This window comes from Callospermophilus lateralis, chromosome 3, assembly GCF_048772815.1.
Source record: "Callospermophilus lateralis isolate mCalLat2 chromosome 3, mCalLat2.hap1, whole genome shotgun sequence".
NCBI classification, from domain to species: Eukaryota; Metazoa; Chordata; class Mammalia; order Rodentia; family Sciuridae; genus Callospermophilus; species Callospermophilus lateralis.
Genome location: NC_135307.1, coordinates 169,089,299 through 169,116,449, shown reverse-complemented (window position 1 = coordinate 169,116,449; position 27,151 = coordinate 169,089,299). Strand labels below are relative to the sequence as shown.

The window sequence follows — 27,151 nt, the reverse complement described above, 5'->3', positions numbered from 1 at the left end:
TCATGAGGGGTTGTTTCTGAGAGATAGGTGAGTGGGAAGACTTGCTTTATGTTAGATTTCTCTGTTTAATAATTTAATTACTTAATTTCAAATGAATAGAACCAAGTGAAATGGAGGGGGCTAGGGAACAGTGGGGGATAGGTGAAAAGAGACTGCTCCAGAGTGTTTGGTGACAGAACATGGGCCATTAAAGTAATCTCTCTTCTTTTAAATAGTTTGAAATTTTTCATAAGAAAAGCAAATTTTAAAAAAATTAATGTTCTTAGGAAGAATACTGTTCCTATTAAAGATATATGCACTGTGCTGGAAATGGCAGTCACAGATGAGCTACCCTTACCAACCCTGGGGATATGTCCCTAAATGCTGACTGTTGGAGCAAACCCACACTTGCACAACCTGGTCCATTCTCACTCCTAACAAAGCTGGTATGGATAACACACATTTTGATAACTAGGAAAGATAAACCTTCTTATATGTTAATTAGCTATTTTTATTTCCTTTTTTGCTTTACAGCTGCTCATATTGTATCATTTAACCATTACTCCACTGGGATTCTCTGTCTTTTAAACTTTATAAATTAAGGACATTAGCCTTTCTTGAGAATTTGTCTTCTCGGATTAATTTTAGATTGCTTCAGTGTTGTTTTTTTAAAATATTTTTTAGTTATAGATGGATACAATACCTTTATTTTACTTATTTTATGTGGTACTGAGGCTCAAACCCAGTGCCTCACACATGCTAAGCAAGCGCTCTAACACTGAGCTACAATCACGATCTCTGTTTCATTGGTTTTTGATATGCATTTTAAATGCAGCTGTAGTGAAATCTATCAAATTTTATCTTTTAAAAAGTATTTCTCACTTTAGGATTAAATATTTATGTAGATTTTTTCTAGCACTTTTTTCCATATTCATATTTTTATATATACTCATTCATTAACATGTGGTGCTGAAAATCAAACCCAGTACCTCCCATGTGCTAGGCAAGCACTCTACCACTAAGCCACAGCCCAGCCCTTTCCTAGTTCCTCCATTTAAATATTTAACCCAACTGAAATGTAATTGCTATAAACTAGGAATCTTTTTTCCAAATAATTATCTAATTTTTCCTACATAATTCTTTCACTCCCTATTAGTTTCAAGTATGCCACCGTCGTGGTGGTTTTTTACTCATAAAAACTATGGACCCATGATAAATTTTAATAGATTGTCTGATATTTAATCATTCTTGAATTCTTGAAATGATACATAATGGGCTATTCTTTCAATTAAGTATGGGCAATGCTGGATTCTCAGGCTCTTTGCTGGGAAGAGTCTTACACATTTGCATCTTAAAAGATCCCAGGGAACCTTACAGTAGACAAAGATGCTGAACTTTAGCATTCTGCCTGAACATATTTGAACCCAGAACTCTTTGCCTGGAACATCCTCCAAAACACCAGTCAACTCTGGGTTTTTTTCCTTAACATAACCCTAGAAAGGAAAAACGAGAGCCAATGGTTCTTCTGTATTATTAGCTCAGTTAGGTTTCACCATTAAAATAAAATCAGGAAATTTTCCTTCTTTTTCAAAGCTCTAGAACACTATAAACAGAAATTCTGTCTTCCCTGAAGATTTAATACACTCGCTGTCCAACTATTTGGGCAAAGCTTCCTTAGGGATCATTCTTGACTGTTATGATGGACATGGGCTTTCTCCACTCCCAGGGCTTCCCACACTCATTCACATGGTGCTTACTAAGCACCTACTTTGTAACAGAAGGTGGACCAGGTGCTGGGCATGCCATGGAACTGGCCCACAGCTGACACTTGCCCTTAGGTGAAATCCCAAGGACAAACGGATCTTGGAAACCAAAAATCACAAGAGCAGAAATGAAAAATCCCACTGAAGGATTAATAGGTACAGTTGAGGAAAACAGGATAAAAATGACAAGATAGAAAAGGAGAGGGAAGTGGAAAAATCCAGGAGATCCAACATCCTAGGAGTTCTAGAAAGAGATGAGCAGGAGTGGAGGGGAGGCAGACATCTGAGAAGGAATTCAAATTTCCCACCTCTGCCTGTCGGAGCTCTCAGAGAAAGGCCCCCAAGCACCAGGCCAAGAGATGCAAACAGACTCACCAAGAGGCAGCAGGTGAGGTTTCAGATGTTGGGACAAGACCTAAAAGCTTCCAGAAGTCTAGCTGTGTCCAACTTGAGTTTCAAAAGGAGGGGACAGAGGAAGAGGCCTGGAAGACACTAATGGATAAGCATGTTACAGGACTGGGAATGGTCAGGAAGGGAGAGGAGATAAGCTGGAGAACAGTGAGGAGTCAGTGGCTGAGGGTGGGCCATAGAGCAGTGTAGGCCTGGAGAGGAAAACAGACCCAGGGTTTGCTATAGAGTCAAGTGTGCGACCCACTGTATGTGGGGAATGGAAAAGGGAAGAGTCAAGGACGTCACTAGGGTTTCTGGCATAAGCAACAGGGAGCGGGTCAGTTTGAGCTGTCTTGTGAAATATCAAGCAGAGACAGCAAGTTGGGCACTGATTCTGTAGGTCCGGAGTTCAGAGGTCTGAGCTACAGGTTTATGTGAAATCTCTGGCATGGATAGGATGAGCTCTAAAAAATGTGGCTTCTCAGTATTTCAACTCATGCACAAGAGACTTGGTGTGACTCACAAGGTGAGAGCTGGTGGTGCCTCCATCTTACCCCTCATCAAAGCTTATGCCTTCTGGACCCTCCCTCTCCACATCACTGTCACATCTGCCTTTGTGACACCGGCTATATGTCATTTCCCAAACTCTAAGAAAACCTTTCAACTATTCCCAAGCATGAATCAAAGTTTAAAATGTCAGAACATTCTTCTTCATTTTTTTTTTTTCTTTTTTTTATTACGGCTTTCTGAAGTCTGTGCAAACATTCTAAATACTCTCAAAGGTTCTCATGGCAGTAGTGGGAGAGAGTCTGTCTGTCCCCACTTGGGTGCGTTCAGAACACTTACAGCATGGCGATGCCCCAGTGCTTTCCTGCTCTCTCTCCTGCTGCCTGGAAACCGGAGAGCCCAATGAGGGCCACTGTGGGCGTGATGGTCAGGGGCCCGATGTACCTCAGCAGAGCTCCAGGCAGGCCAAGGAGTCCGATGACCACTTCTATCAATGAGGACATGATGATGGCCCCCTGGATCTGAAATAAGAGAAAATACAACATGAGAATGAGCAGCTTGGATGTCAAACACTCGGAATGTCACCTGTAACCACAACTGACAATTCTGCAAGGCAATAAGTTATTATAATGTAGGCACAATAGCTAAAAAATTCCTTAGGAACCCACAAAAAAAACTTCAGTGGAGGTTCTAAGGTCTAGGAAACTTGAGTATGACATTGGCAATGTTAGAAAATTATAGAAAGGGGCACTGAACACAAAGCCAGCTTGCCTTTTCCAAATGAAAATAAATGAGATACACAAAATATATGATTCTCGTTTAAGAAGACATTTCCAAACCAGCCTTACAGGAACACTGAGGTACTAAGAGTACCACACTGGCTTTAAAGAGTGAGACCCAGGGCTGGGGCCACAGCTCAGTGGTAAAATGCTTGTCTAGCATGCTTAAGACCCTGGGTTCAATCCCTAGTACCACGGGGGTTGGGGGGGGGGGGACACACGACATTTAAAAGACAATATCACTGACAAAACTTCTAGAGGAATGGCTCTATCCTGCAGAATGGCCATATCCAGGCTAATTCTACTGATCTCATGAGCCTGGGAAGATATGTATACACTGTCAGCTGTTCTTCATGTCTGGAGTTTGCCACACACCGCTTGGTTCAACGACCCTTTAGTAGACCAATATCTTTACTTCTTTCAAACACAGGCAAATGCCGAGGGCAGCACAGCCAATTCTGCTGTCTGTGACAAGCCTGGGCAGCTCCTCCAAGTGAGCCGAGAGCCTCAACTTACTAGAGGGTGTGCGTGGGCAGGTCTGTGGGTCTGCAGGAGGAAAGAACAACTCTGTCTGGTGGCACGAAGCCATGGAGTAAATTTAGTTTAACAACAGGAATAAACATCTCAGTAACTGAAGAGAAAAAGGAAGACTTGGTAAAGCAACGGTGCTTTCTTGGGCACGCCCAGCACGGGAGCCGAGAAGAAGAAACACGGAGAAGCTGCAAGCTGGTGGCGTGGGTCCTTTACCTCGCGGATCCGGGGGTACCAGATGTGCTCTGTGTGCAACAGCTCAGCTGTCCCGTTGGCAACTGAAACATCTTGAAAACAAAAACAAAGACAAAGTTTTCCTTGTAGTGACGGCGATGTTTCACAGGACATACTCATTTTACCCTTTAAGAGGAATTTTCTCCCTGTTTTAAGTATATTTGTGACATTACCCATCCCTAGAATTCAACCTACAATCGAAGGGCTTATCACACTGCAAAGTGGAGTCCCCAGTACTAGTTTAATCAATGTACTCATCTTCTGAGAGCTCCCCAACATGTCAAAAACGGACTGAAGTGGTTGCTACCCATTACTAGACCAGCTTCACACAGAAAACCAACCTTTGCAAACAGCTAACTGAAATGCCCGATGGCAAGGTGGCTGGACTGAGGTTGTAAAAACCTAGATAAAACAGAGGGTCTTCTCCAGTTCCTAAATCAAACTAATGGTCACAAAATAACTCCTAGGAGCAACAAAGGAAATGAAGGCTGAAAAGTTTGGCTCCTAGAACCTCAAAATTTAACTATTTTGAGAGTACCACAGGTCTGAGTCTGATTTCCCAAACTTCCCTGTCTTTTCCTGTCCTTATTGGGTACCTTAAGGATCTTTGCAATCACTAAGAAGGGGGAATGAAAGTCATCTGCAGAAAACCACAGTAGCCAGATCCTTAAAAAGCAAAGATGTTTCAGAGAAGGGATGCTGACGCAGCAAGAGCGGTAACTACTGGTGGGTCGTAAAATCCACTGAAAGAGACAGGCAGGAATATAGCAGATATTGTTCTATTCCAGTCCCATATTTATCAATTTCATTAGCATAGAGAAATGAGGTCATTCCTGGTCCTTATTTGCTCTAGGGTTAGGGATGAACAAGTGGATAGAAAGAGAGAGAGAGACACGGTCCACAGACTGGAGCATTCTAAGCTGTTTGGGGGTTGGTGTGTTCTGCACCTAATTCCAGAAGGAGTGAACGCTGCTGAGGGCAGTATGTCCAGGCCTCCCTTTTATCACCTGCATTAAAGGACCCCAATGACATATGTGGAAATAACTGCAATTACCTGTGGTGTTACATTTCCATTTATCTAAAGACAGGATGGCTCGAGCAGGGGCCAAAAATGCAAAAGCACTGGCCTGAAACAGGGGTAACCTAAAAGAAACGAGACCAAAACCATGATCACGGCATCGGGAACTACTGAGGTACTTCACTATTTGACAGCTTAACAGTCTTTTCCATAGACACACAGCACATGAGTAACCGCAGGCACACCTGAAAGAAAGAGTCCCCATCTGAAAAGACCTATGGCCCCTAGCCAGGGCCACTGGCTTCTCCATCCTCCCCTCCTACTGTTCTGCACCAAGGCAGCTTTAGAGGAGACTCTGGGGGGCCCCTGTGGTGATGCCAGCACCCCAACACCAGCCCCTACCATCACCACCTTTCCCCTCAAGGGTGGGGGCCATCCAACCTTTGAACTTCCCTCTTTCCTGCTGAGCTTGTGGGCTGCCTATTAAACTTCAGCGTACATCTGCTATCTCCCCTCCTCCACTGCTCTTGCAAATGTTTATGGAGTATCCACTAGAAAAAAAAATCTACCTTCCCCTGGCATTCCATTTTGTGAGTCAACAACCATCGTAGTCATAAAAAGTCTTAAAATCGTATTAGTGATCTAGATGTGTCAAGGAGAAAAAAGCTGTAAGTTACAAAGTAATGGCATTACTGCTTAATCATAAAAAAATACTCAAAAGTGTTCTAACACATTTTTAAAGGGCCCAGAAAGCTAAAAGAGTCTCCATTAAAATTTCTGACCACATCATCAAATTAAGTGCAGATTCTCAAAGTTGTCATTTGATTGTATTTTAGATAATTCATATTGACTTTATGAATAATTTAGGTTGGCACCAAGAACTTAATCACTGTTTTTCACATTATTTAGGGGGTAAAATGTAAAACTGGTTCCTTCTGTTTGCAGAGACGGGAACTGCCAGACACTCAAATCCTTAAATGACTTGGTCAGCCTGGTCAGTGAGATAGCAACTGGCCTGAGAAACGGAAGTGGCTCTGGCGGAAGGACAAGCAGCTGTTTTCAAAGTCCAGAGTCCAGCACACTCTAGTCTGAGCCAGATGAGGGTCAAGACTCTTGTCACATTTTAATCATGCAATAAAATCAATTGAGAGTAGGCAGGATGCCAGCTTTAAGGCAGAGGTGAGCCACGCAGTACAAACCAGATGCACTGCTGACAGCCACTCCCACGGGCCCGCCCTCCACACACATCCAGTTGTGACTGCCTGCCAGAGGGGCCTGGAGCACAGAGCTACAGAAGTGGAAGTGAAGGCCACCCAAAGTGAGAATGTATATCAAAGGGAAAACATCATTTGACTTAAAAAAATCCCTTAAACACAAATTTTCAGGAATATACCACAAGGATAAAGGAGGTGAGCATGTCATCTCCAATGGTCCAGAGAATATCTGTTTTACCATAGTTTCAGGTTTCAAGCAAGTCCCCCAGGGGTGCTATAACACGAATAATGAGTTGCATTTAATGACCTTGTCCTAAGGACCACGGACATCAGATGGCATTGGTGACTCCCTGGAAGTCCAGAAGTCGAGACTGGCTCTGAATTCTACTCCTCAAAGCTCAGTCTGAACCTGATTTTGGCATCTTTTAAGACAAGCATTTTATGATTTAATCAGGACAAAAGGCCCTAAGAGCACTGCTGCATAGAACCTCGTTCACTGGCTGGGACCCTGGTTCCCCTAGGAGTAGGAAACAAAAAAAGGTTCCCAAGAGGAGTGGGAAGAGCTAGCCATGCCGACATCACACGTCCACCATCAAGGTGGGCACACTACCTGCACAGGCTGGTGACAGCCTACAGACAGTGTGGGTCTCGAACTGGCAGCACAAACCAGCACCCTGACTGCAACGTGCTCAAGAAGTTCCAAGAGTGCGTGCACACGTTCAAAGGGCGCTTCCCTGGATCACAGTTAACAGCTGACTTTGGGAGGAAAAGAGGGAAGCTGACAGTGACAGCATGAAGCTGGCTGATCCTCGGCTCTTGGCTCTGACCCACAGATCCCGACTCAGAATCTCTTGTGGGGCATCAGATTCACATTCTGAACAATTACCTCTAGGTGAGGCTAAACCTGCCAACCGTGAGAGAGGGATGTGTCATTTTGTCACGTGATAAACATTTCTTAGTTATCTGCTTGACACGGGCATGATTAAAAGCAGATACGACAATGGAAAAAACCACCTGAGCCCTTGAGGGGTTCCTGCTATGTGAAGGAGACGCTAACTGTGGCCACACAAAAGGCAGCAGTGTGTATGGGGCCACTTGCTGCGGGGCTCTGTGGGAACAGTCCCTTAAGCTGACCTTAAAGAACAAGAAGAACTTTGTCATATCTGTAAGGGGCTATGAATATTCCAGGCACAGGAGAGAGGTACAAAACGAGAGCCGCATGACAGACCCAGAAGCCACAGATATTTTACTGAGGGGGAAGGCACAGGAAGGGACAGAGTGAAGGTCAGAGGGGATGGCGGCCAAGGCCTTGCGCTCTTCCTACAGGCAAGAAGAGTACTGAAGGGCCTTGCTCTGAAAGGATCTCTGTAGGATCAGGGACAGATGACCTTAACCTGGAAGCCATCCTCAGTTTTGAAGGAACCAAACCACACAGAACAGTCCGACAAGCTGTGGCATGATTCTACGTGCAGTCCTTGCCCCACTGATTCCCGCTCAGCCTCTGTGTTGGCTCAGGTGAATGACCAGTCAGGCTCAGGTCCCACATATCCCTTGGCCTCTTATTGCTCCCTTCTGTGCTGCCACTGGACTGACACAGTCTCCATGCTAACCTGCCCATCACACCCTTGAGGCCGAGATGACCTTGACAAGAGGAGGTGGGCCCCTTTCACCCACCATCTTCTCCCCAGAGCCAACAAACACTTAATAAAACGTTCTTTGAAAGGAATTTTGTTAAATTAGAAGAGGTAGCTGGGTGTAATGGTGCATGCCTGTAATCCCAGCTATTTGGGAGGCTGATAGGAGATTCGAAAGTTCAAGGCCAGCATCAGCAATTTAGCAAGGCCCTATGCAAAGGCTGGGAATATGGCTCAGTGGTTATACACCCCTGGGGTTCAATCCCTAGTACCCCCCCCAAAAAAGGTCAAAGGTTAAGTCTTCCTGATGTGTTGATTTTAATTGCAAACTGGGGAAAGGGCACTACTTAGATCAAAAGTACTCAAAAGAGACAGCAGAGAGGAAATGTACATGAATGAATTTCACAGTAAACCCAGACACAGATTCCCCTCTGGTACCATCAGAGAAAGAAAGGTCTTAAAAAGTTTAAAAGGCCCTGGATCCTATGAGAATCACCAAAGGTGCAAAATATTGAAATTCTTTAATGAAAGTGAATGAAACAAAAACAAGACTCAGTACCACAGAGAATACTCTGTGCCTGGCTTCAAGTAGCCACAAGAGCAACCAAAGTTGGCACAAAACCTTTCACTGCAAAATAAACACCTACTTGAGTCTGGACTGCAGGGCAATTTTAAAACAATAATCTCTACGTGACATAGGCAAGTTTGAGAAGCTATAGTTTCATCACTGAATCAACCACCAGGAATGTGTATTCTAAGTACCACTGAAAAAAGCAGAACGGAATGTGTCAAAGAAAACAACTTTTATTCTTAATTGATAACATTTTCTGATTATTTCTCATCACCATCAGCTGAAAGGTGGCACACCTAGCATACTTCACCCAAGCACTTTGGCAGGCATCTCTCAAGAACAAGCATATTCTTCTACATCACCATCTTTCCTTTACCGTGTTCAAGAAAAGTTAACAATAACGTAATCTAGTATTCAGGCATATTTAAATATCTTATGCACCCCCCCCCCACATACACACATACCTGATCCCATCCAAGTTTCTACATCATGTGTCATATTCAGGGCCTGGCTACACATTTATAGCAAGGAGACAACAAAAGTGTCACATTAGGGTACCTTTCATGTCAAGATGTTCCATAGGTCAGAATGCCTGGTTAGGATAGTGGCCACTATACCACTTAATTTGAACAAATAAGCAATCTGTAGAGTGATTCTTGGTGTGAATATTACCACTAGCTGTATATTCTAATGGAGGGGGATTTTAATATTATAATTTTAAGTTTTTCAGTCCATCTACCTTTATTAATTGGTATCCTTTTGTAAAGGAGAGATTTCCTTTTTATCCCATTTTTTTTCTTCCTCTTTCTCTTTCCAGAACATCCTTATAGACTCATGAATTTCTTTTTATTCAAAGTTTTATAAAATTTACTGCCCTGACTTTTTCTGGGGGGAAAGGTGAACAGGGATTAAATTTAGGGGCACTCACCCACTGAGCCACATCCCCAATCCTATTTTGTATGTTATTTAGAGACGGGTTTCACTGGGTTGCTTGGCACCTCACTATTGCTGAGGCTGGCTTTGAACTCGGGATTCTCCTGTCTCAGCCTCTCACGCTGCTGGGACTATATGCATGTGCCATGGCGCCCTGGTGGGCTGTTCTTAATAAACTGTCCTAAACTTGATAGTACTATCAACTATTCCAGGTCAAGGGTTTGTTAGCATAAAACAGAAGGCTGTTCAAGCAGGTTCTTGTTCCTTTTGACAGGGATCCCCACCCTCCATCATTCTTCAAACACATTCCTGGTTTTCTGGCACAATATGGCCTTGTCCTTTCCTCAGCTCCTACCCTTCAGTCAACAGCTCCTCCAGGGAGCCCTGGTTAATTACAGTGGAGGAGGGTGGCTGGGAAAAAAGATCTGGGCTCTAGGAGGGCTTACTGCCACCAATGTGTAGTAGTTTCTTGGCCCTTGAGTGCAGTAAGTGCAAATGCCATGCTGTTCTCATCAGATCGTGATGATATCTGCAACCTACTCCAATAGAACTGGGCCTGTCTTTCTTTCCATATTTCTCTCTCCTTTTCCTTTAGATAACCTCCTTTACAAACAAGGTATTAACAACTATTCCAGGTCAAGGGTTTTTTAGCATAAATAATTTTATTTCTGAAAAATCTAGAGAACTCTTCCAGGATGTGGCAACACCCTATCTGTGGATCACAGTGGTGGTTAGGCGACTATACACGTAGGTAGAAACTCATCCAACTACATGTCAGAAAGAACAGATCTTACTGTATGCCAGCTACCCCTCGACAGATAGGACTTTAACAAACATGTTCATCAGCTGTCTTCAGTGGGTAGACAAGATGAAATAGTCCTTAAAATATCAGTTATGCATAACAGTCTCAAAACTTAAGAGAAACAGAAAGAAGGAGCTTCCTTCCTTCCTAGCAAACTCTGTCCTCTACTCCTCTGTCAAGTTGCTTTTGCCAGTCACCCACCTAAAAAGGAGTGGTAAAGAAGTGAGCAGCATGAGGAAGAGGAGCAATGCAGAGCACAGGGAATGTGCCAGGCAAGCAGGATCTGACAGGCAAACAAAAAAGGTGTAGAAAATAAAAATCATTACACTGACATACAGCAAGAGCTGCTCTGGTGGCTAGCCTAGAGGCAAGCAGCCCAGCCTTGTATAGTACTCAGCTGAGGCAGGGGTGGCTCAGGATCAAATCCATTACCATTTCTGATGATCTCTGCAACAGGTTCAGGGGTTGGTGTGGCCCGGAAGTCAGGGTGCTGGCTGTGTGGCCAAGGCATACCCCCACCACTACATCCACCAATGACCTACTTTATTGGGCTGTAGCCTCCTCTTCCTCCCCTGCACCCACCTGCCTCCTTCCCTTCCAGAAGACTCACTATAATGAGGGCTTACAGGCGAGTGTGGACAAACATTACCTTGTTTGAGGCTCAATAACATTTTTATTATCATTTTATATCAGAGGGAACAAGGCTTTGAGAAACCAGACAGCTTGGTCAAAGTCCCATGGCTAGTGAATGGTAAAAAGGGACCCAACACACCTGAACCCAAAGCCTTACCTGGCTGGCTTGGGGAGTAAAATCTTACAAAGTCACCCCTCCAGGCTCTCACTGGTCTCTCATTTTAATACACTATCCAAAATTCTTTCTTAGTGAAGGAGATGGTAAATGTTTTATTTGGTAGAAAAACCCCAGAACCTACTACTATGTGCCTGACAGAGCAGGATACAAAGGGCTTGACATCACCTACATGGTAATACTGGAAAAAAATATTCACCCTGAATCAGCCATGCCTCTAGCCCCGTCTTCCAGCGTACAAATAAAGGGACTACAAAACAAAACACTGAAAAGACACAATCAGACAAATTCAGACTGTGGGACACTTGATGACAAGATGACTGGGCTGTCCTCTTTACAAGGATGACAATATGAAGAGGAAAAGGGCAGAACTGTTTACTATGAAGAGACACCGCAAACAAAAGCACATGGTTGGATCCTGGCTTGGGGAGGCACAGGCAACAGCTATAAAAAATATTTTAGGGACAACTGGGGAAATCAAATGTGCGCTGCATAGAAGATGATATGACAGGCTTCTGCCCATTTCTTCAGATGTGGTAAATGTGGTTACAAGAAACCCTCACTCCTAGGAGAGTACTTAGGAGTGAGCCATCATGCTACTGGCAATTTTTTCAAAAAACAAAAACAACACATAGACAACCCCACACAAATATATATACAGAAAAAGAATGGGGGGGGGGTCCCCAGTCTTCCCCCTCCCCACACTGCAGCCCTCCATTCTTTTAAGCTCTCAGTAGTCAGGATTAAAGGCCCCAGATTTAAAACCCTGAAGTATCCTGGACTCAGCATACCACGTGGACAAGGCCCACTCTCAGGCCCCAAGAACCCAGCAAGGCAGAAGACAGGGGAACCCTCTCCTCAGACAGACATCTGGTTAGAGACTGGGTTCCTGAACAGGCTGCAATGACTCTTGGCTCCCTCCCTTTCCCAGAAAGGAATACTGTGTGTCTAGGCACGTCTGTAATTAGCCCGAAGAGGCACCCCCGCCCCCACAACACCCAAAGTCTTATTTTGATGGAGAAGGCCACAATGATGGAGCAAAAGCCTGGAGGTAGCCCCCAAAGACAGGGGGGTTCTCCTCCAGCCATACCCAGGGGACGGTCAGTGGGGTGAGGGAGGGGCAGGGCTGCAGAGGACCCTGCTCCTCCCTGCTGTAGGGGGTCAGTGTAGAGCTGGGAGACTCTGGGCATGGCTTGCAGGCTGTGTGACTCTGAGTTAGGGGTGCTCTGAACTCTGCATGACCACTGAGGGTTTTAAAGGCTTTGTACTAATTTCCAGAATAAGCCCCTCGGGTAGCTAAAATTAACAGCACAAATCCACCAGAATGAGAACTGTTAACACCTTACTAAAGGGAACTCTGGAACAGGAACAAAGACCTTGAAAGTAAAGTTGGAGGAACCAAGGTCAAAGGAGGAGAAGGAAGAGGAGAAGGTGGGAGTGGGGAGGCAGGGGAAAGAGGCAGCCATCCCAGAAACCACCCTGTCCCCAGCAGACAAAGGCTCTGGGAAGCTATAAAGTCACAGAAGTCCCACAATTGAGGCTGAGATCCACAACCTCCAATGCAAAAAGGTAATGGTCACTGTAGGGAAGGAAGACACTTCTGTGCAGGGGAGACGGCAGCGAAGGAGGAAGAGTGTCCAACCACACTGCACCACACAATCCCTGCAGCTGTGGGGGGTCAAGGATAGCTGAGGGATGGTATGTATCCTGAGGAGCAACTGTGCTGCGGCACCTTAAGGCTGGCACCCTGCACTCAGGCTCGGGTCTGCAAAGGCATACATCTGTCTCATCATCAAGGCTTCCCTATCAGTTCTGGCTATTTTTATTGGATAAATCAGGTTTCCAGGGCACTATCTCACTCTTTACCATGGAACCCAAATTAAATGAGGAGGAGAACCGACCACAGCACCTGCTCCCTCTAGCTTCCTCAGAATGAAGGGCCTGTGCAGAGGCAGGGCCTTCAGTTGGTCCTTGGGGTCCCTGCACCCCAGTGTGATGAGTACAAGGTGCCAGCAAGCAGCAGCAGGAAACTACACAAACACAGAACATAAAATGCAACACGGAGAGCTACCTTAGAGTTGGAGAAGTCTTAGAAATCATGAAAGCTAAACACGAGAAAACTTTCCTTTCTGCTGCTTGAAGACTGAGGACAAAACCAAACCACTCAAACCTGCACAGGTCACCTTCAGTCCTCTGCTGTGAGGCTGGCAACAAAGCCCCCTGCGGCCTATCTGCCTTTCCCTCCCACACTGTCCCACCTTGTAATCCCCTTTACCCCAATTGCTTATTTGATTCTGTTTTGAGCAGGAAATAATATACAAACTCATTAAAATGATAATTCACACATTATGATGGTGTGGTATGTTATTAGAAACTAGCAGAACTAAAAGGATATTCATCTCAGTTATTATATCCTACCACTTCCCAAAATATCTTAGGAAGCTTATAATCTACAAAAACACAATATATTAAGATAATGGCAAAATGCTATCCACAGGACACTTAAAGCAGAGTGTCTCATTTACACAAAGAAAGCAGTAGCAGAGGTCACCAAACCAAGGTCCTAATGTTGAGTAGGCAGGTCCTTCCATTTGCCACATGCTGTGAGCTGCAGCCTTGGAGGCACAGTCCCAGCAGGTGGGTCCCCTGCTAAGAAAGCCACACAGGTTACCTGTGCCCTACTGATAACCCAAGTCCCAGCATCTGTCTGCTCAGGGGAATCCGGTGCCAGGACATGCCTCCTGCCTCTGCTCCTGCCCCTGTCTGAATGGAAACACCCACTCTTCATCCTTTGTATGCCAAGAGCTGGTTGAGTCTCCAGCACCTGTGTCTGCAACCATCTCTTCTGTGACTCCCTATCAACTCCCAGGCAGGACATCAGTGACCTGCTGGCTGTGTACTTCACTATACATGTACTGGCACCTCTGGCTGCCTCCATGGGTAACCTGCACCTTCCACACAGACAAGTCACTAGGTGTGTATGGGGCTGGGTCGGTGTTCTTCCTCTTTTCCCAGGGCAAGAGTGTGGATACACCACACCCCAACAGTCACAGAAACCCCACATCCCAAGACCGGCACCATGCCAGGGTGCCTCAAGCATACCCTCTCTACCTGGCAGCATTTGCTCACCGCCAAGGTCACTCACTGGATGGGATGCCTGCCTCCTGACATACAGCCAAGCACAAGACCACACACAGTGAGAATGAAAGCCAAGGGGGCCCCTGCTGCTCCCTGCACCACAACAAATACGGTTGAGCTCTGTGTGCACACAGCACAGACACCTCCCACACACAAGCCATAGTCCCCTATTTCTGGTTCTGAGCCATTCGGGCAGGGTGTCAACCCCTCTCCTGTTCTTTCTCAGCTCACCACTCTTGCAGAAGGGAAGGTAAGTGAACTACACTGACTTGAATTGTTCTTTTGGGGTCTTGGGTCTCTGATGGGAAAGAGGGTACCCCGCTAGGACCAAACACACTCGCCCAAAAGTTCCCCACACCTCCTGATGTGTCACCTTAGGCAGCTCTGCTTACCTGGCACAAAGGCTGGCCAGGTTAGCCCTTGGCATGATGTGGGGATGCAGCCCCAAGTGAGTGAGGCAGACAGTACTGCAGTAAACACACCTTCTACCCTCTCCAGCTCAGCCAACCATCCCATCTATAAGCAGTTCCTGAATTTACAGATTGGCATACGAGTTCACTGGTAAGGACCATGTCCCCCAGCCAACTAAAGCGCCTTTATCCACTCAGGTCTTGCAACACAGGGATACAAAAGCTGTGCCCAAAGACCCAATGGTGCTGTCACCACTTTCAACTGTCTGGCTCAAGTGATCCAACAAAGACCTGGGCCCAGCTCCTTCCTCAGCAGGACAATGACAACCCTGTCCCTTTCCTCTGGGTTCCCTGAGGAGACCCTCCCTTTTGTCAGGCATGGTGACTGTAGGCTGTCCAGAGGGGCCTTCAGTGTACATGGCTTCCCTCTATCAGCAGACCTGCGAGGGAGCTACCTTCTACTCTCTCAAGACACCACCCACACCGCAACGAGAACACTCAGCACTGCTCACTGTCCCCCAGTAAGGGTAACCCTCTTGACTCTGGGTCTTTCAGAATGCAGACCACGACTCCCACCTGCCTTCTCTGCTGTGTTCCTCTCTCAGCTACTTCCCCCAGAGAAGGCCAACCCTAACTCAGACTATTTTTGATGGAGCAAGAGATAGAACCTGCATGCTTACTCGGAGACAGTCCAGCCAGTGTGGCTTCCTACCACACCTCAGCAGAGTCTTAGGAAAGTAAGAAGCTGAGCTATGAAGAGGGCAGAAGACGGAGTAAAGACAGGAAAAGGCAAGCTTGCAGGAGGAGGAAGGAAAGGATACTTCCATTCCTCCCTGGGCTAGCTCCACACTCACTTAAGTTGGGCACTAGGGATACAGAAAGAGGACAAGCTAAAGCCCTGGCATCAGGGAGGGTAGCATAAGCCAGTGACAAAGAGACATAAAACAAAAAGGGCAGAGTATGATAAAACAGCATGAGAGGAATGAACATAAGGTGCACATGTGGGAATCCAGAGAACGGCAGAAGCTTCTGAGGAGTTGAGCACGCATCAGAGGAGGGGAGGGCAAGCCAGAACAGAAGATGAGCAGGTGTGCGCTGGGTGGGTGGGGAGGCAAACACACAGCAGGGTGGGATGGCAGGGCACACAGAGATGACAGAAGGCAGGACTCAGAGACACAGCTGAAAACAGAAGAGGCAGAGAGCAAGGGACACATGGACACCAGGTACATCTCAGTTAAAACAAGGAGTTGGAACTTCAGCCTGATCAGTCCAAGGAAGAGGTGGAGGCAGAAATATGGAACGAGGCCAGGGCAGGGATAGGGTATAGAGTGAGTAAGAATGAGGAGCCCTGGAGGCAAGGAGACCAACTGGGAACCTGGCAGAACCGTCCAAGTCTGAACTACAGGAGGAGGTGGGAGGCATGTGGGAGACAGGACTTGACTTGCCAGCCAACAGAGAAACAGGAGAGAGGCTGAGTTTCCAGGCTGCACAACTGGGACCAGGTAGTGTTCTTCACTAAGAGGACAAACGTGGAGGGGAACCCTGTAGGGGTAGGGTGGGGACCAAAGGCAACCAGGACCCTGTCCCAAGTCCTGCTGGTTCTTCCAAGTAGCCTAGGGCAACTGGCACGGCTCAGTGCCTTACGGGTTTCGGCATCCCCCTTTAACACCCCAGCCTCACCTGCAGCCAAAGGTTGTCTGCAGCAAAGTTGTGATTCCCACGCAGAAGAAAATGGTCCCGATGAGCTGGCTGGTGGCCCACTGGTCATACCCCACACACATGGCGTCGGCCAGCAGGAAGGGCACTGCAATGGTGCCGCTGAAGCACGTCAGGTAGTGCTGTGGGTGAGAGAAGAGATGAGAGTGAAAGAGGAACCCTCCCTCATTTGCTCCTGGTTTTATCCCAGCCTTGCTCCTCTAGTATCTTTCAAATATAAACACAGTTCACATGAAGAATCTCTTCGATTTCTCATGTGCCAAATCACATTTTTTCCTTTTTCATTGTGTTTTCTTTTCCTGTTTTCCCCTTATATGATGACTTACTAGTTTCATGAATCCAGGCCAGCACAAAAGAAGGACTCAAGACAGCTTATGTATTTTTACTGGAGACACCTGCTCCCCTGCCCCAAAGCTTTATTGGCATTGGGTCTTTCTCCTCTTATCCGTTAACTGTGTTATGCTGAACCACTCCTGCGTTCTTCAAATAAATCCTGGTTAGTCAGGCTGTACTTTTATTCTAGGATTTTATCTGCTAGTATTTTTTAATCTGCATTGCTAAGACAGTCTATAGTTTCTTGCTTTTTTTAAAAAAAATATTTTTAGTTGTAGATGGACACAATATCTTTATTTATTTATTTTTATGTCGTGCTAAGGATCAAACCCAGTGCTTCACACATGCGAGGCAAGCGCTCTACCACTGAGCCACATCCCCAGCCCTATTTGCTCTTTTTTAATTATTTCAGGACAAGGGATTAAAGCTACATAAGCTTCATTGCATAGGGTATTTTCCAGATTTTTCTGTGATCTGGTATTGTTCAGCAGACACACAATTTTTCTGTTCATGTCAAGACAGGTAAAGACACAGTGGCTATAGGAACTGGCTCCATCTCTGGGGACCCCTCCCCACTCCTCGTGGCTCTGGACAGTCCCAGGACTCACAACTCACTTCCCTGCTTGGCTGGTTCTTATTTCTGTTCCACAAACTCCCTACTTTTCTTCTTCACAGCTTTCCCATCTGCCCATGTTTGCCAAACACGTTGCCTGCAGCCCATGAAGTCCAACAGTACAGGTGTTTCCTTGGGGATGAAACATGCTACTCCAGTTTGTGTACTACACATTATCAAGAAGAGCAGTACACAGGCAGGATTTTTCACTCCTGTGTAACTAGGGGAGACTTTTAGAAACATCTACAATAGGAAGATTCCAAACAGCAGGTTTCCGGCACTTGGTTCAGGATACTTGGCCCAAGGTTAAGTATTCACCAAGCTTAGCTCCTTTGGCTCTGACTGCTCCTTTGCTAGACACCTTTGATGAAGGCTGCCATGAGTTCTGACACCTAAAGGGAGGGCAGGGCTTGGAAACCTGACCAAGGCACCAGGTCAGCAGGCACAACCCCACTTCCACATAAGCAAACGTGTCTGGGCTCTGAGACCAACTTTCACAGCTTGTGAGAAACCCTAGCGCAACTGATCATGCAAACTTGAGAAAGGGAAAATGGAAAGTCAGACCTCAGAAAAGGGTCCAAGCTAAAACAACAGAGCAAATGAAGGCCAGGAGGTGCCACTGAGGAAAGAGCTTCCTGCCTTGTCCCCTTTCTCCAAAAAACCACTTTAATCCTTTAAGTGAGAAAAGGAGCTAGAGAGAGAAGGGAAAGTATCAAGCATGAAGAAGGCCTCCATGTGTCACCTCGCCTTGTCCCCCAGCCTACCTGCCCTTCAAGACAAAGTGGCCACTTCGAAAGCCATAGCCAAGTTTCCCTTCTTTTTAAAGGTAAGACCTTCCAGTTATGTTCTGGCCAAGATAGGGATGGGTGGTAAAAATCAATCCCTCTGTATCGGTCTGCTTTCTTCTATTCTACCTTCTATTCCGTTTTTTCCCTTCTTTCTTTATTTTTTGGTTTCAGGAATTGAACCCAGAGGTATTCGACCACAGCTACATGTCCAGTCCTTTTTATTTGGAGTCAAGGTCTTGCTAAGTTGCAGAGGCTGGCCTCAAACTTGTGACCCTTCTGCCTCAGCCTCCAGAATCACTGAGATTAAAGGAAAGCACCACTGCAACCAGCCTTCTTTTGTATTTCTACCACCATCTTATTCTTCCCCCTTCATTATTCCCTGAACATTTTTTCTTTCTTTTCCCAGTTTTTCCCTTGCTCTGCCTTTTTTTTTTTTTTTCTCCTTGGTACCAGGGAGTGAACCCAGGGGTTCTTTACCACTGAGCCACATACATCCCCAGCCCCATTTTATTTTGAGACAGAGTCTTGCTAAGTTGCTGAGGCTGGCTTTGAATTTGTAATCCTTCTGCCTCAGCCTACAAAGCTGGTGGGATTACAAACATGCGCCACTGTACCAGGCTTCCTCTGCTATTTTGAAACTGATGTTAAAAATCCCCATTCATGGGGGGCTGGGGCTGGGGCTGAGCAGTAGAGCACTCACCTAGCATATTCGAGGCACTGGGTTCAATCCTCAGCACCACATAAAAATAAATAAATAAAATAAAGATATTTTTAAAAATTCCCATTCATGGGCTGGGGCTGGGGCTCAGCAGTAGCACAGTTGCCTGGCACATGTGAGGCACTGTGTTCGATTCTCAGCACCACATATAAATAAAGGTCTATTAACAACTTAAAATTTTTTTTTAAATTCCATTTATCACTCATAAGAGTAAGTTTATAATAAAATATTCAATAAATAAAATTCAAATTTGAATTTTCCAAAAACTCAGGTGTTTGACAATTCAGGCATCTGACAGTAGTTACACATTCTGAAGGAACCAACTTACCTGCAACCCCAGAAATATGCACAGGTACCAGGGAGGAACATCTTCTATGGTGTAAATCATGTCTGACCTTTGGGGGTCCAGACTGCCAGTGCTGTCCAGAGTCTCTGCAAGAGAGCTCTGTGGGTGAGGGAAGGACATGTTTAGTGAAGGCCCAGACGAGGCCCATCAGCTCCATACAGCCCGCTGTTGCTGAGAAACAACTCTAATCCCCAGGCTGCCTTTCTCTAAACCTTGAGCCTTGGCCACATTTGAGGCGAGGGTCAAATACACGGACTCAGTGGGACGGCTGATCCTCAGAATCTGGGATTCTTCGTCCCTTGGTATCAACTCATCCCCCTAAGCACCCAGAGCGTCTCTCCAAGTCAGTGGATCCTCCTGGTTGGACAGAGATGCTCGCTCCAGGGTTTGGTACTGTAAAGTGACACCCTGAGACCTCCAGTGACAGATGTTATAAAACGTCAACTGCTTTCAAACAAAAAGCACTGGTCTGCCCCGCCCACCCAACCCCATCCCACTGCATCCCTGGTAAGGAGAGCATCTTTGTACCTAAAAATAAAGTCTACGCTATAAGGTTCACATCTTAACTACCATTAAGACAACTAAAAACCAGTTCCTTCTGGCAAAAACACTGTTGCTCAGACAATAATACGGGGGGTGGGGGGGCACCTCTAATGTATATGGACCCTTAGGGTTTGAGTCAGATTCACAGCCAGACCCGACTTCGGTCCTCGAGGTCTTAACCTCTCCTCTCTGGCATCCTGGGGGAGGCTTTTCAAAACATCTAGATCATGAACTCTATAACGTTCACATCTTAACTACCATTAAGACAACTAAACACCAGTAAATATGACTCCTCCTTCCATTACAAAGAGAACAGATCCACAGACACAGCCCTGCACAGGAGGGTAGACCCAGAGTCCCAGTCCAAGGACATCCCCATCCCTGCAGCATGGGGTCCAGGGCAGAGGCAGGGACAAGGGACAGTACCTTCTCAGCAATGCCATTTTCTGTAGTGTAGATTGCCATGAGCTCTGTGTCTTCATTGTCCTGCTCACCAGTGGACGTGGCCCCTCCATTGATCACCACCTGAAGAGAAACCCTCCATTAAGAGGCTGTGTCACAAAACTCAAAGTGGATCAAGGACCTAGGCACTGGGCCAAAGACTCTGCACCAACACAAAGAAAATGTAGGCCCAACGTTCCATCACGTCAGCTTAGGAACCAGCTTCTACAACAAGAATCCTAAAGCGCAAGAAGTAAAACTGAAGATCAATAAGTGGGATGGTATCAAACTAAAACGCTTCTTCACAGTAAAGAAGGCAATCAAGAATGTGAAGAGGGAACCCATAGAATGGGAGAAAATCGTTGCCATCTGCATCTCAGATAGAGCATTGATCTCTAGGATATAAAAAGAACTCAAGGGCTAGGGTCATGGCTCAGTGGTAGAGCACTTGCCTAGCATGTTCGAGGCCCTGGGTTCGATCCTCAGCACCACATAAAAACAAACAAACAAACAAAGGTATTTAAAAAAAAAAAAAAAAAAAAAAAAAAGAACTCAAAAAACTTCAACATCAGCTGGGTATGGTGGTGCACACCTTGTAATCCCAGCAGCCCAGAAGGCTGAGGCAGGAGGATCGCATGTTCAAAGCCAGCCTCAGCAATTTAGCAAGGCCCTAAGGAACTCAGCAAGACCCTATTGCTAAATAAAATACAAAAAAGGGCTGGGGGTGTGGCTTAGTGGTAAAGTGCCTCTGGGTTCAATCTCTTTTACTAAAAAAACTCAAAACTTTAACACCAAAAAATAAATAATAAATAAATAAATAAACCAATCAATAAATAGGTAAAGCATTGAATAGGCACTTCAAAGAAGAAATAAAATTGGTCAACAAATACATTAAAAAAAAAGGTTCAAACAATTAGAGCAATACAATCTCCAGCAATTGGAGAAATACAAATTAAAACTGCCCTAAGATTTCATCTCACTCCAGTCAGAATGACAATTATCAAGAATACAAATAACAATAAATGTTGGTGAGGATGTAGGGAAAAAAGGTTCACTCATACATTGCTGGTGAGACTGCACATTGGTGCAACCATTCTGGAAAGCAGTATGGAAATTCCTCAGAAAACCTGAAATAGAACCATCATTTGATTCACTATTTACCCAAAGGACTTAAAAATCAGCATATAACAGTGATACAGCCACATCAATGTTTGTAGCAGTTCAGTTCACAAGAGCAAAGCTATGGAACCAATCTAGGTGCTCTTCAACAGATGAATGGATAAAGAAAATGTGGTATATATACACAATGGAATATTACTCAGCCATAAAGAAGAATGAAATTACGGCATTTGCCAGTAAACGGATGGAACTGGAGAGTATCCTGCTAAGTGAAATAAGCCAATCCCAAAAAACCAAGGGTCGAATGTTCTGATATGCGGATGCTAACACACAATGGAGGGGTGGGGATAAAAGTTCATTGGATTAGACAAAGGGGAATGAAGGGAAGGGAAGAGAGGGGTGCGGGAATAGGAAAGACAGTGGAGTGAATCAGACTTAACTTTCCTACATTCATATATGAATATAGGACCAGTGAAATTCTACATCCTGTTCAACAAGAATGGAGTCCAACTTAGAATCAGTTTTACTCCATGTATGTATAATAGGTCAAAATACACTCTACTGTCATTGTACATATCTGAAAAGAACAAATAAAAGATAAAGAGACTGTGTCAGCTCTTAACACTCTGCTGTAGAGAAACATTGTAAGGCTCATAAGGGTCCAAAGTATGCAATTCCCCCATCACAGCAGCAAAGTTTTAGTTTTCTTAAATGAAATTCTAGTTTTTGTTTAGTTTAGTTTTGTTGTGGTACTGGGGACTGAACCGAGGGCCTTGAACATGCGAGGCAAACACTCCGCCAACTGAGCTATATCCCCAGCCCTCTTAAATGAAACTGTGAGGCTGTCATCGTGCTGCAACAGTGACCAGGGCATGCGTTTTTGATGGAGGCAGTGTCGTGAATAAAGGGGTGAAGACAGGTCTCTCAGAAGCTCAGCCGGAGGAGACCAGAAATGGAACATGCCGAAGAAACCTCAGGCCAGGGGAAGAGGCTCAGAGGGGCCAGTGCTGAGAGGCCAGCACTGCTGTTTACATGACCAGGCCACCATCACTGCACAGAAGAGAATACCCCAAAGCCGCCCCAGAGAAGATCCCTCCCAAGAAACCACCTGACGGCTGCCCTGGAAGGAGGAACTTCAGTTAGAGGAACTGGAACCCTGCTCTTCCCCTGACTAGCTCGCCAGCTTATTTAACATTCACTGCTGTTAAATACACTAGCCTGTTGGTGTGGGCTCCCCTAGTGCCCCAGGTGGGAGCATACACCAACAGGCTAGTTTATTAATGGTACCAATTAATATTCAATTAATGTTCAGTTTCTGGGTCTCCCACATAAAGACCAGAACCCATCTGGGGTAAGTTCAAAGGAGACACCTGGCACCCAGCAGTCCCTTCTCTGCCTGCCCCTGGTGAGGGGCAGCATAATCATCTTGGGTTCCACCATCCTGCAGCAGGAACGTTAATATTTTTACTCTTCAGGCAAATGTTTCCGTTCCTAGCAATCTTTCCTGAAGAAGCAAAACTGAAAACCAAAAAGGCTTAAACCCAAAGAAAGTAATCACTGCTTAAGTATAACAAGTAATTAGTTATAAACCATTTATTTACATCCAGAATACAAGAAAAATTAGTTTGTAATATCAAGGAAACTTGAATATTAAGTTAACTATAGATATAACAGAAAAACTACACTTTTAAAATACAGATTAAAAAAGAAAAAAAAAGTTTAAATTACAGCACTGTGAAATGTACTTTAAAAAAAAAAAAAAGAAAGAAAAGATGAGATGGCCATAGAGAAAACAGATTTCCATATATGAAAAAGGGTCTGTCACAATAGTTCATGAAAAACAAATCAAAGGAAATGGGCAAAGGCTAGGAATATCAAATTCACAGAAGAAAAATTAAAATACGCAATAAGCATACAAATAGCTGTCCCAATTTTAATTCACTTAGAAAATTATAAAAATGACATGTAAAATAAAATTTATTTTTTAACACAGATTTGAGGAATTTAAAAGATGAACCTAGGGTTGTCCAGGGTGTGGGGGGACAGCAACCATCTGATGTTCTTGGTGGAATCATCTTTGTGAGGGATGATATGAAGAAAGGATTTAAAACAGGTGTTTTTCTGGATCTAGCAATGGCATGCATACAAACTCATTCTTGAGAAATATCCACGCAGGGGGTATGTGTGTTTGAAGCTGACCACTGCAGCATTGTTTGAATTATTGAATACTTAGGGAAAACCTAAATATTCATCAAAAAGATAGATATTGGACTGGGGGATGTAGCTCAGCACTATATTACTTGCCTAGCACGTCCAAGGCCCTTAAGACTTAAAAATCAGCTTACTATAGTAATACAGCCATGTCAATGTTTATAGCAGCTCAGTTCACAACAGCTAGATTATGGAATCAACCTAGGTGTCCTTCAACAGGTGAATGGATAAAGAAAATGTGGTGTATATATATATATTCAATGGAATATTATTCAGCTTTAAAGAAGAATGAAATTATGGCATTTGCCAGTAAATGAATGGAGTTGGAGAATATCGTGCTAAGTGGAATAAGCCAATCCCCAAAAAACCAAAGGTCGAATGTTTTTTTTAATATGTGAATGCTAATTCACAATAAGGCAGAGGGCACTAGAGAAGAATAGCATTACCTTAGATTAGGTAGAGGGAAGTGAAGGGAGGGGAGGGGAGGGGATGCAGGGATAGAAAAGAAATAGAATGAAGCAGGCGTTATTACTTTATGTATATATGTGACTGCATGACCAATATGATTCTAAAACATGTATACTCAGAAAAAATGAGAAATTATATCCCATCTATGTATGATATATCAAAGTGTATAAATGTATTCTACTGTCATGTGTAACTAAAACAAATTCAAAATTTAAAATGGTAAATAAATAAATAAAGTTTTAATAACCTGCCTACCTGTGCAAACCCTTGGTAAAGGATCCAGAAAAATCACAAATCAGTAGGAAGAGTGTCCCTGGGACAAGACAGCTATGGCAGACACCTTTCACTTCTTCCTCAGAACCCTCCTTGGATGTCTGGATCGTTTATATAATCAGTATGTATCCATATGTTATTGCATATTACTTCCAAATATTAGCAGTGGCCGTTTCTTAATCAATAGTCCTGAATTTTTTACCTTCTTTTCCCCTTATTTATTTTGGCAACTTTCTCTAATGAGTACAATTTATTTCTACAAGGAAAAAGAACTTAAAAGACAGAAGGTCTAAGCAGCATAGCGTAGATTAGAAATCTCTCAGGACCTCCTTAATCTACTTAACTTATGGTCAAAGAAATGAGAACAGTGAAAAAAAAAAAAAGGTTCTTTCAAGATCATAAAGATTATCACCCGGGGCTGGGGATGTGACTCAAGTGGTAGCGCACTCGCCTGGCATGTGCGGGGCGCTGGGTTCAATCCTCAGCACCACATAAAAATAAAAGATGTTATGTCCACCGAAAACTAAAAAATAAATATTAAAAAAATTCTCTCTCAAAAAAAAAAAAAAAAGAAAAAAGAAAAAAGAAAGATTATCATCCAAGTCTGAGGCTGGTTTTAAAGTATTCCAGAGATCTCAAATGACACTATGCATTCTTAGAGGGCAGAATTTTCTTACAGTGTTTTAAGAAAAAAATCTACCTTTAAAACTATTACTAACTCATGCTACAGCTTGTACACAAGTCACCTGGGTTTGTGGCATTAGTTTTCCTTATAAAACTAGCTGCTAAGCCAGATACACACTGCCAACCAAATTCAGATCCACACAGGAAACTAACTTGCAACAGGCACCACACTCCAAATCGTATCAAAACAGCACTCAACACACTGAGAAGCCATGAGGTGTGCACACTCAGATGAGCTCTCCTAAAACAAGGGCACTTAGTTATTAAATCAGAGAAACCCAGGTCTGGTTTGAAGTCCTATGTGAGCTGAGATTACCCTTCCCCGGCATTCATCCTGGATTGCTGGAGAAATAACTGCTCCCTGAGTACAGAGTGTCTTATGGGGTGATGGAAATGTTCTTGAACTAGCTGAGATGGTGGTTGCACAAAACTGTGACTGTGTTAAATGTCAATGAACTGTTCACTTTCACTTGGTTAATTTTATGCTATGCAAACCTCACCTCAATAATTTTTTTTTAAATTTATATGGCACCAAGGAAGACAGACATCGGCAAGAGTTAGCACTTCTTACTGCTCTCTTTCTGCTCTCACACTCACATGAATTAAGTACTATAAAATGCAGACACTGCCAGGCCTACAGAAGCACCCCTATAATCCCAGTGACTTGGGAGGAGGACTGCAGTCTCCAGGGGCCAAAAAAAAAAAAAAAAAAGCAAAACAGGACTGGGGGTGTAGCTCTGTGGTAAAGCACTCCTGGGTCCAATCCCCAGTACCAAATAAATAAGAAATAGACACTCTTCAGCCTAAAAAAAGGCTTGCATACTCGTTCAACAAATCCTGGCCATGTCCCAAGCAATGAGGACGTAGTCCTGTTGCTCCCCGAGAAGTTCAGTCTAGAGGGGCATGTGGCTAAGGAATTCCAACTTACCATAGGAAGTAGCAGGGAACCATGAAGGGATGCCAAACACGGGAATACACAATCAGATGTGTGCTTTGAATAGCCACTCTGGCTGCAGCAGGGAGAACGGATGGGTGCTGGGAAATAAGGGGAAGACGAGAAGAGCAGAGGCAGGCTGACTCTTCAGGACAAGGACAGTGGCCTGAATTGAGGTTTTAACAGTGGCCAAGGTAGGATTCAAGAGAGAGGACATGGTTAATGGACGGCGGGGGTGCCTGGATGGGAGCTGTAGCTCCTACAGAGCTGTGGGGGCGGTGGGCAGACACTGTAACAGTACAATGGGCAACACCCCCGCCCTGGCCAGAAGGTGGCTGGGCAGACAGAGATGCAGGTTCCAAAGAGACTGGCGTAGGGGGCATAGAAATCACACCCTACAAAGGAAGTTTTCTTTCCTAGGAGGTCTAGGAAGTTTACTTAACTAAATATTACTGACCTAAATAACCTGTGGTTTCTAAAGAATGTGCGCAAGGTCTACCTGTCCTAGGGACCTCGAGGCCCACCTTGCACCTACTGACTTCCGACAGCAGAGCTGAGGTGGAGCCCATCCACCTCCCTTCTCCCTGAAGGACAGGAACATGTCTGTCCCGCTCGCGCCACCAGAGCTCCCACTGGTAATGGAAACAAACCAGGAAGACTGGGCACAAAAAGGGGCTGAGGCCATGAGAGACAGGGCACCCTCTGGGGCTGCTCTTGCCTGACACCTGACCTTTTATTAATGTGCAAATAGCTGCCTAAATTTTAGTGCTTAAAGGCAAAGAATTCTTTTCAAAATATGAATCTCTTTCACTAATCTTGTTTCCTTTGGTTGTTGAAATCCACTTATTTCAAGGATGTACTTTTTGAAAAAGCACATGAAATTTAATTTTAAAAATCAAAATGTTCAGGCTGGGAGTACTCAGTGGTAGGAGGCCCTGGGTTGGATTCCCAGCACTAGGGGGGAATAAAATCAAATATTAAATAAATTCTTTGAGAAAGGCACTGAGTTGTTTTTTTCTTTTACGGGAAAAGGATGAAAAATGTTGCTGATAGTATGAGTTTCACATTTGTGGACCTCTAAATGTTATTTTAACCAGGAAATAAAACATATCTTAGAAAGCTTTCTAAACTAATGAAGCCTGGCTTCAGTTTGTACTATTAGGAACAACACAGATAACGGGAGAAATTTGGCATCTCTCCTCTCAGGAAATTAATCATGTTTTTATAAAAATGTTAGAAGATGACTTATTTAT

At 44.5% G+C, this 27,151-nt stretch overlaps 1 protein-coding gene across 4 annotated transcripts in view; it reads right to left on the bottom strand.

The window, feature by feature from the left end:
* Positions 1-27,151, bottom strand: part of Slc23a2 (solute carrier family 23 member 2) — a 113,904-nt gene that overhangs the window by 23,409 nt on the left and 63,344 nt on the right. For 3 of the 4 annotated variants that reach the window (XM_076851567.2, XM_076851568.2, XM_076851569.2), the window contains 6 exons: positions 20,195-20,293; positions 19,208-19,324; positions 16,392-16,549; positions 5,238-5,326; positions 4,166-4,236; positions 2,979-3,160 (listed from right to left, as the gene is read on the bottom strand). In XM_076851567.2, the coding sequence (XP_076707682.1) occupies positions 2,979-3,160; positions 4,166-4,236; positions 5,238-5,326; positions 16,392-16,549; positions 19,208-19,324; positions 20,195-20,293 (716 nt within the window). Of the gene's footprint in view, positions 1-2,978; positions 3,161-4,165; positions 4,237-5,237; positions 5,327-16,391; positions 16,550-19,207; positions 19,325-20,194; positions 20,294-27,151 lie in introns of those variants that run through there. The other variant, XM_076851570.2, reaches the window with a different exon arrangement.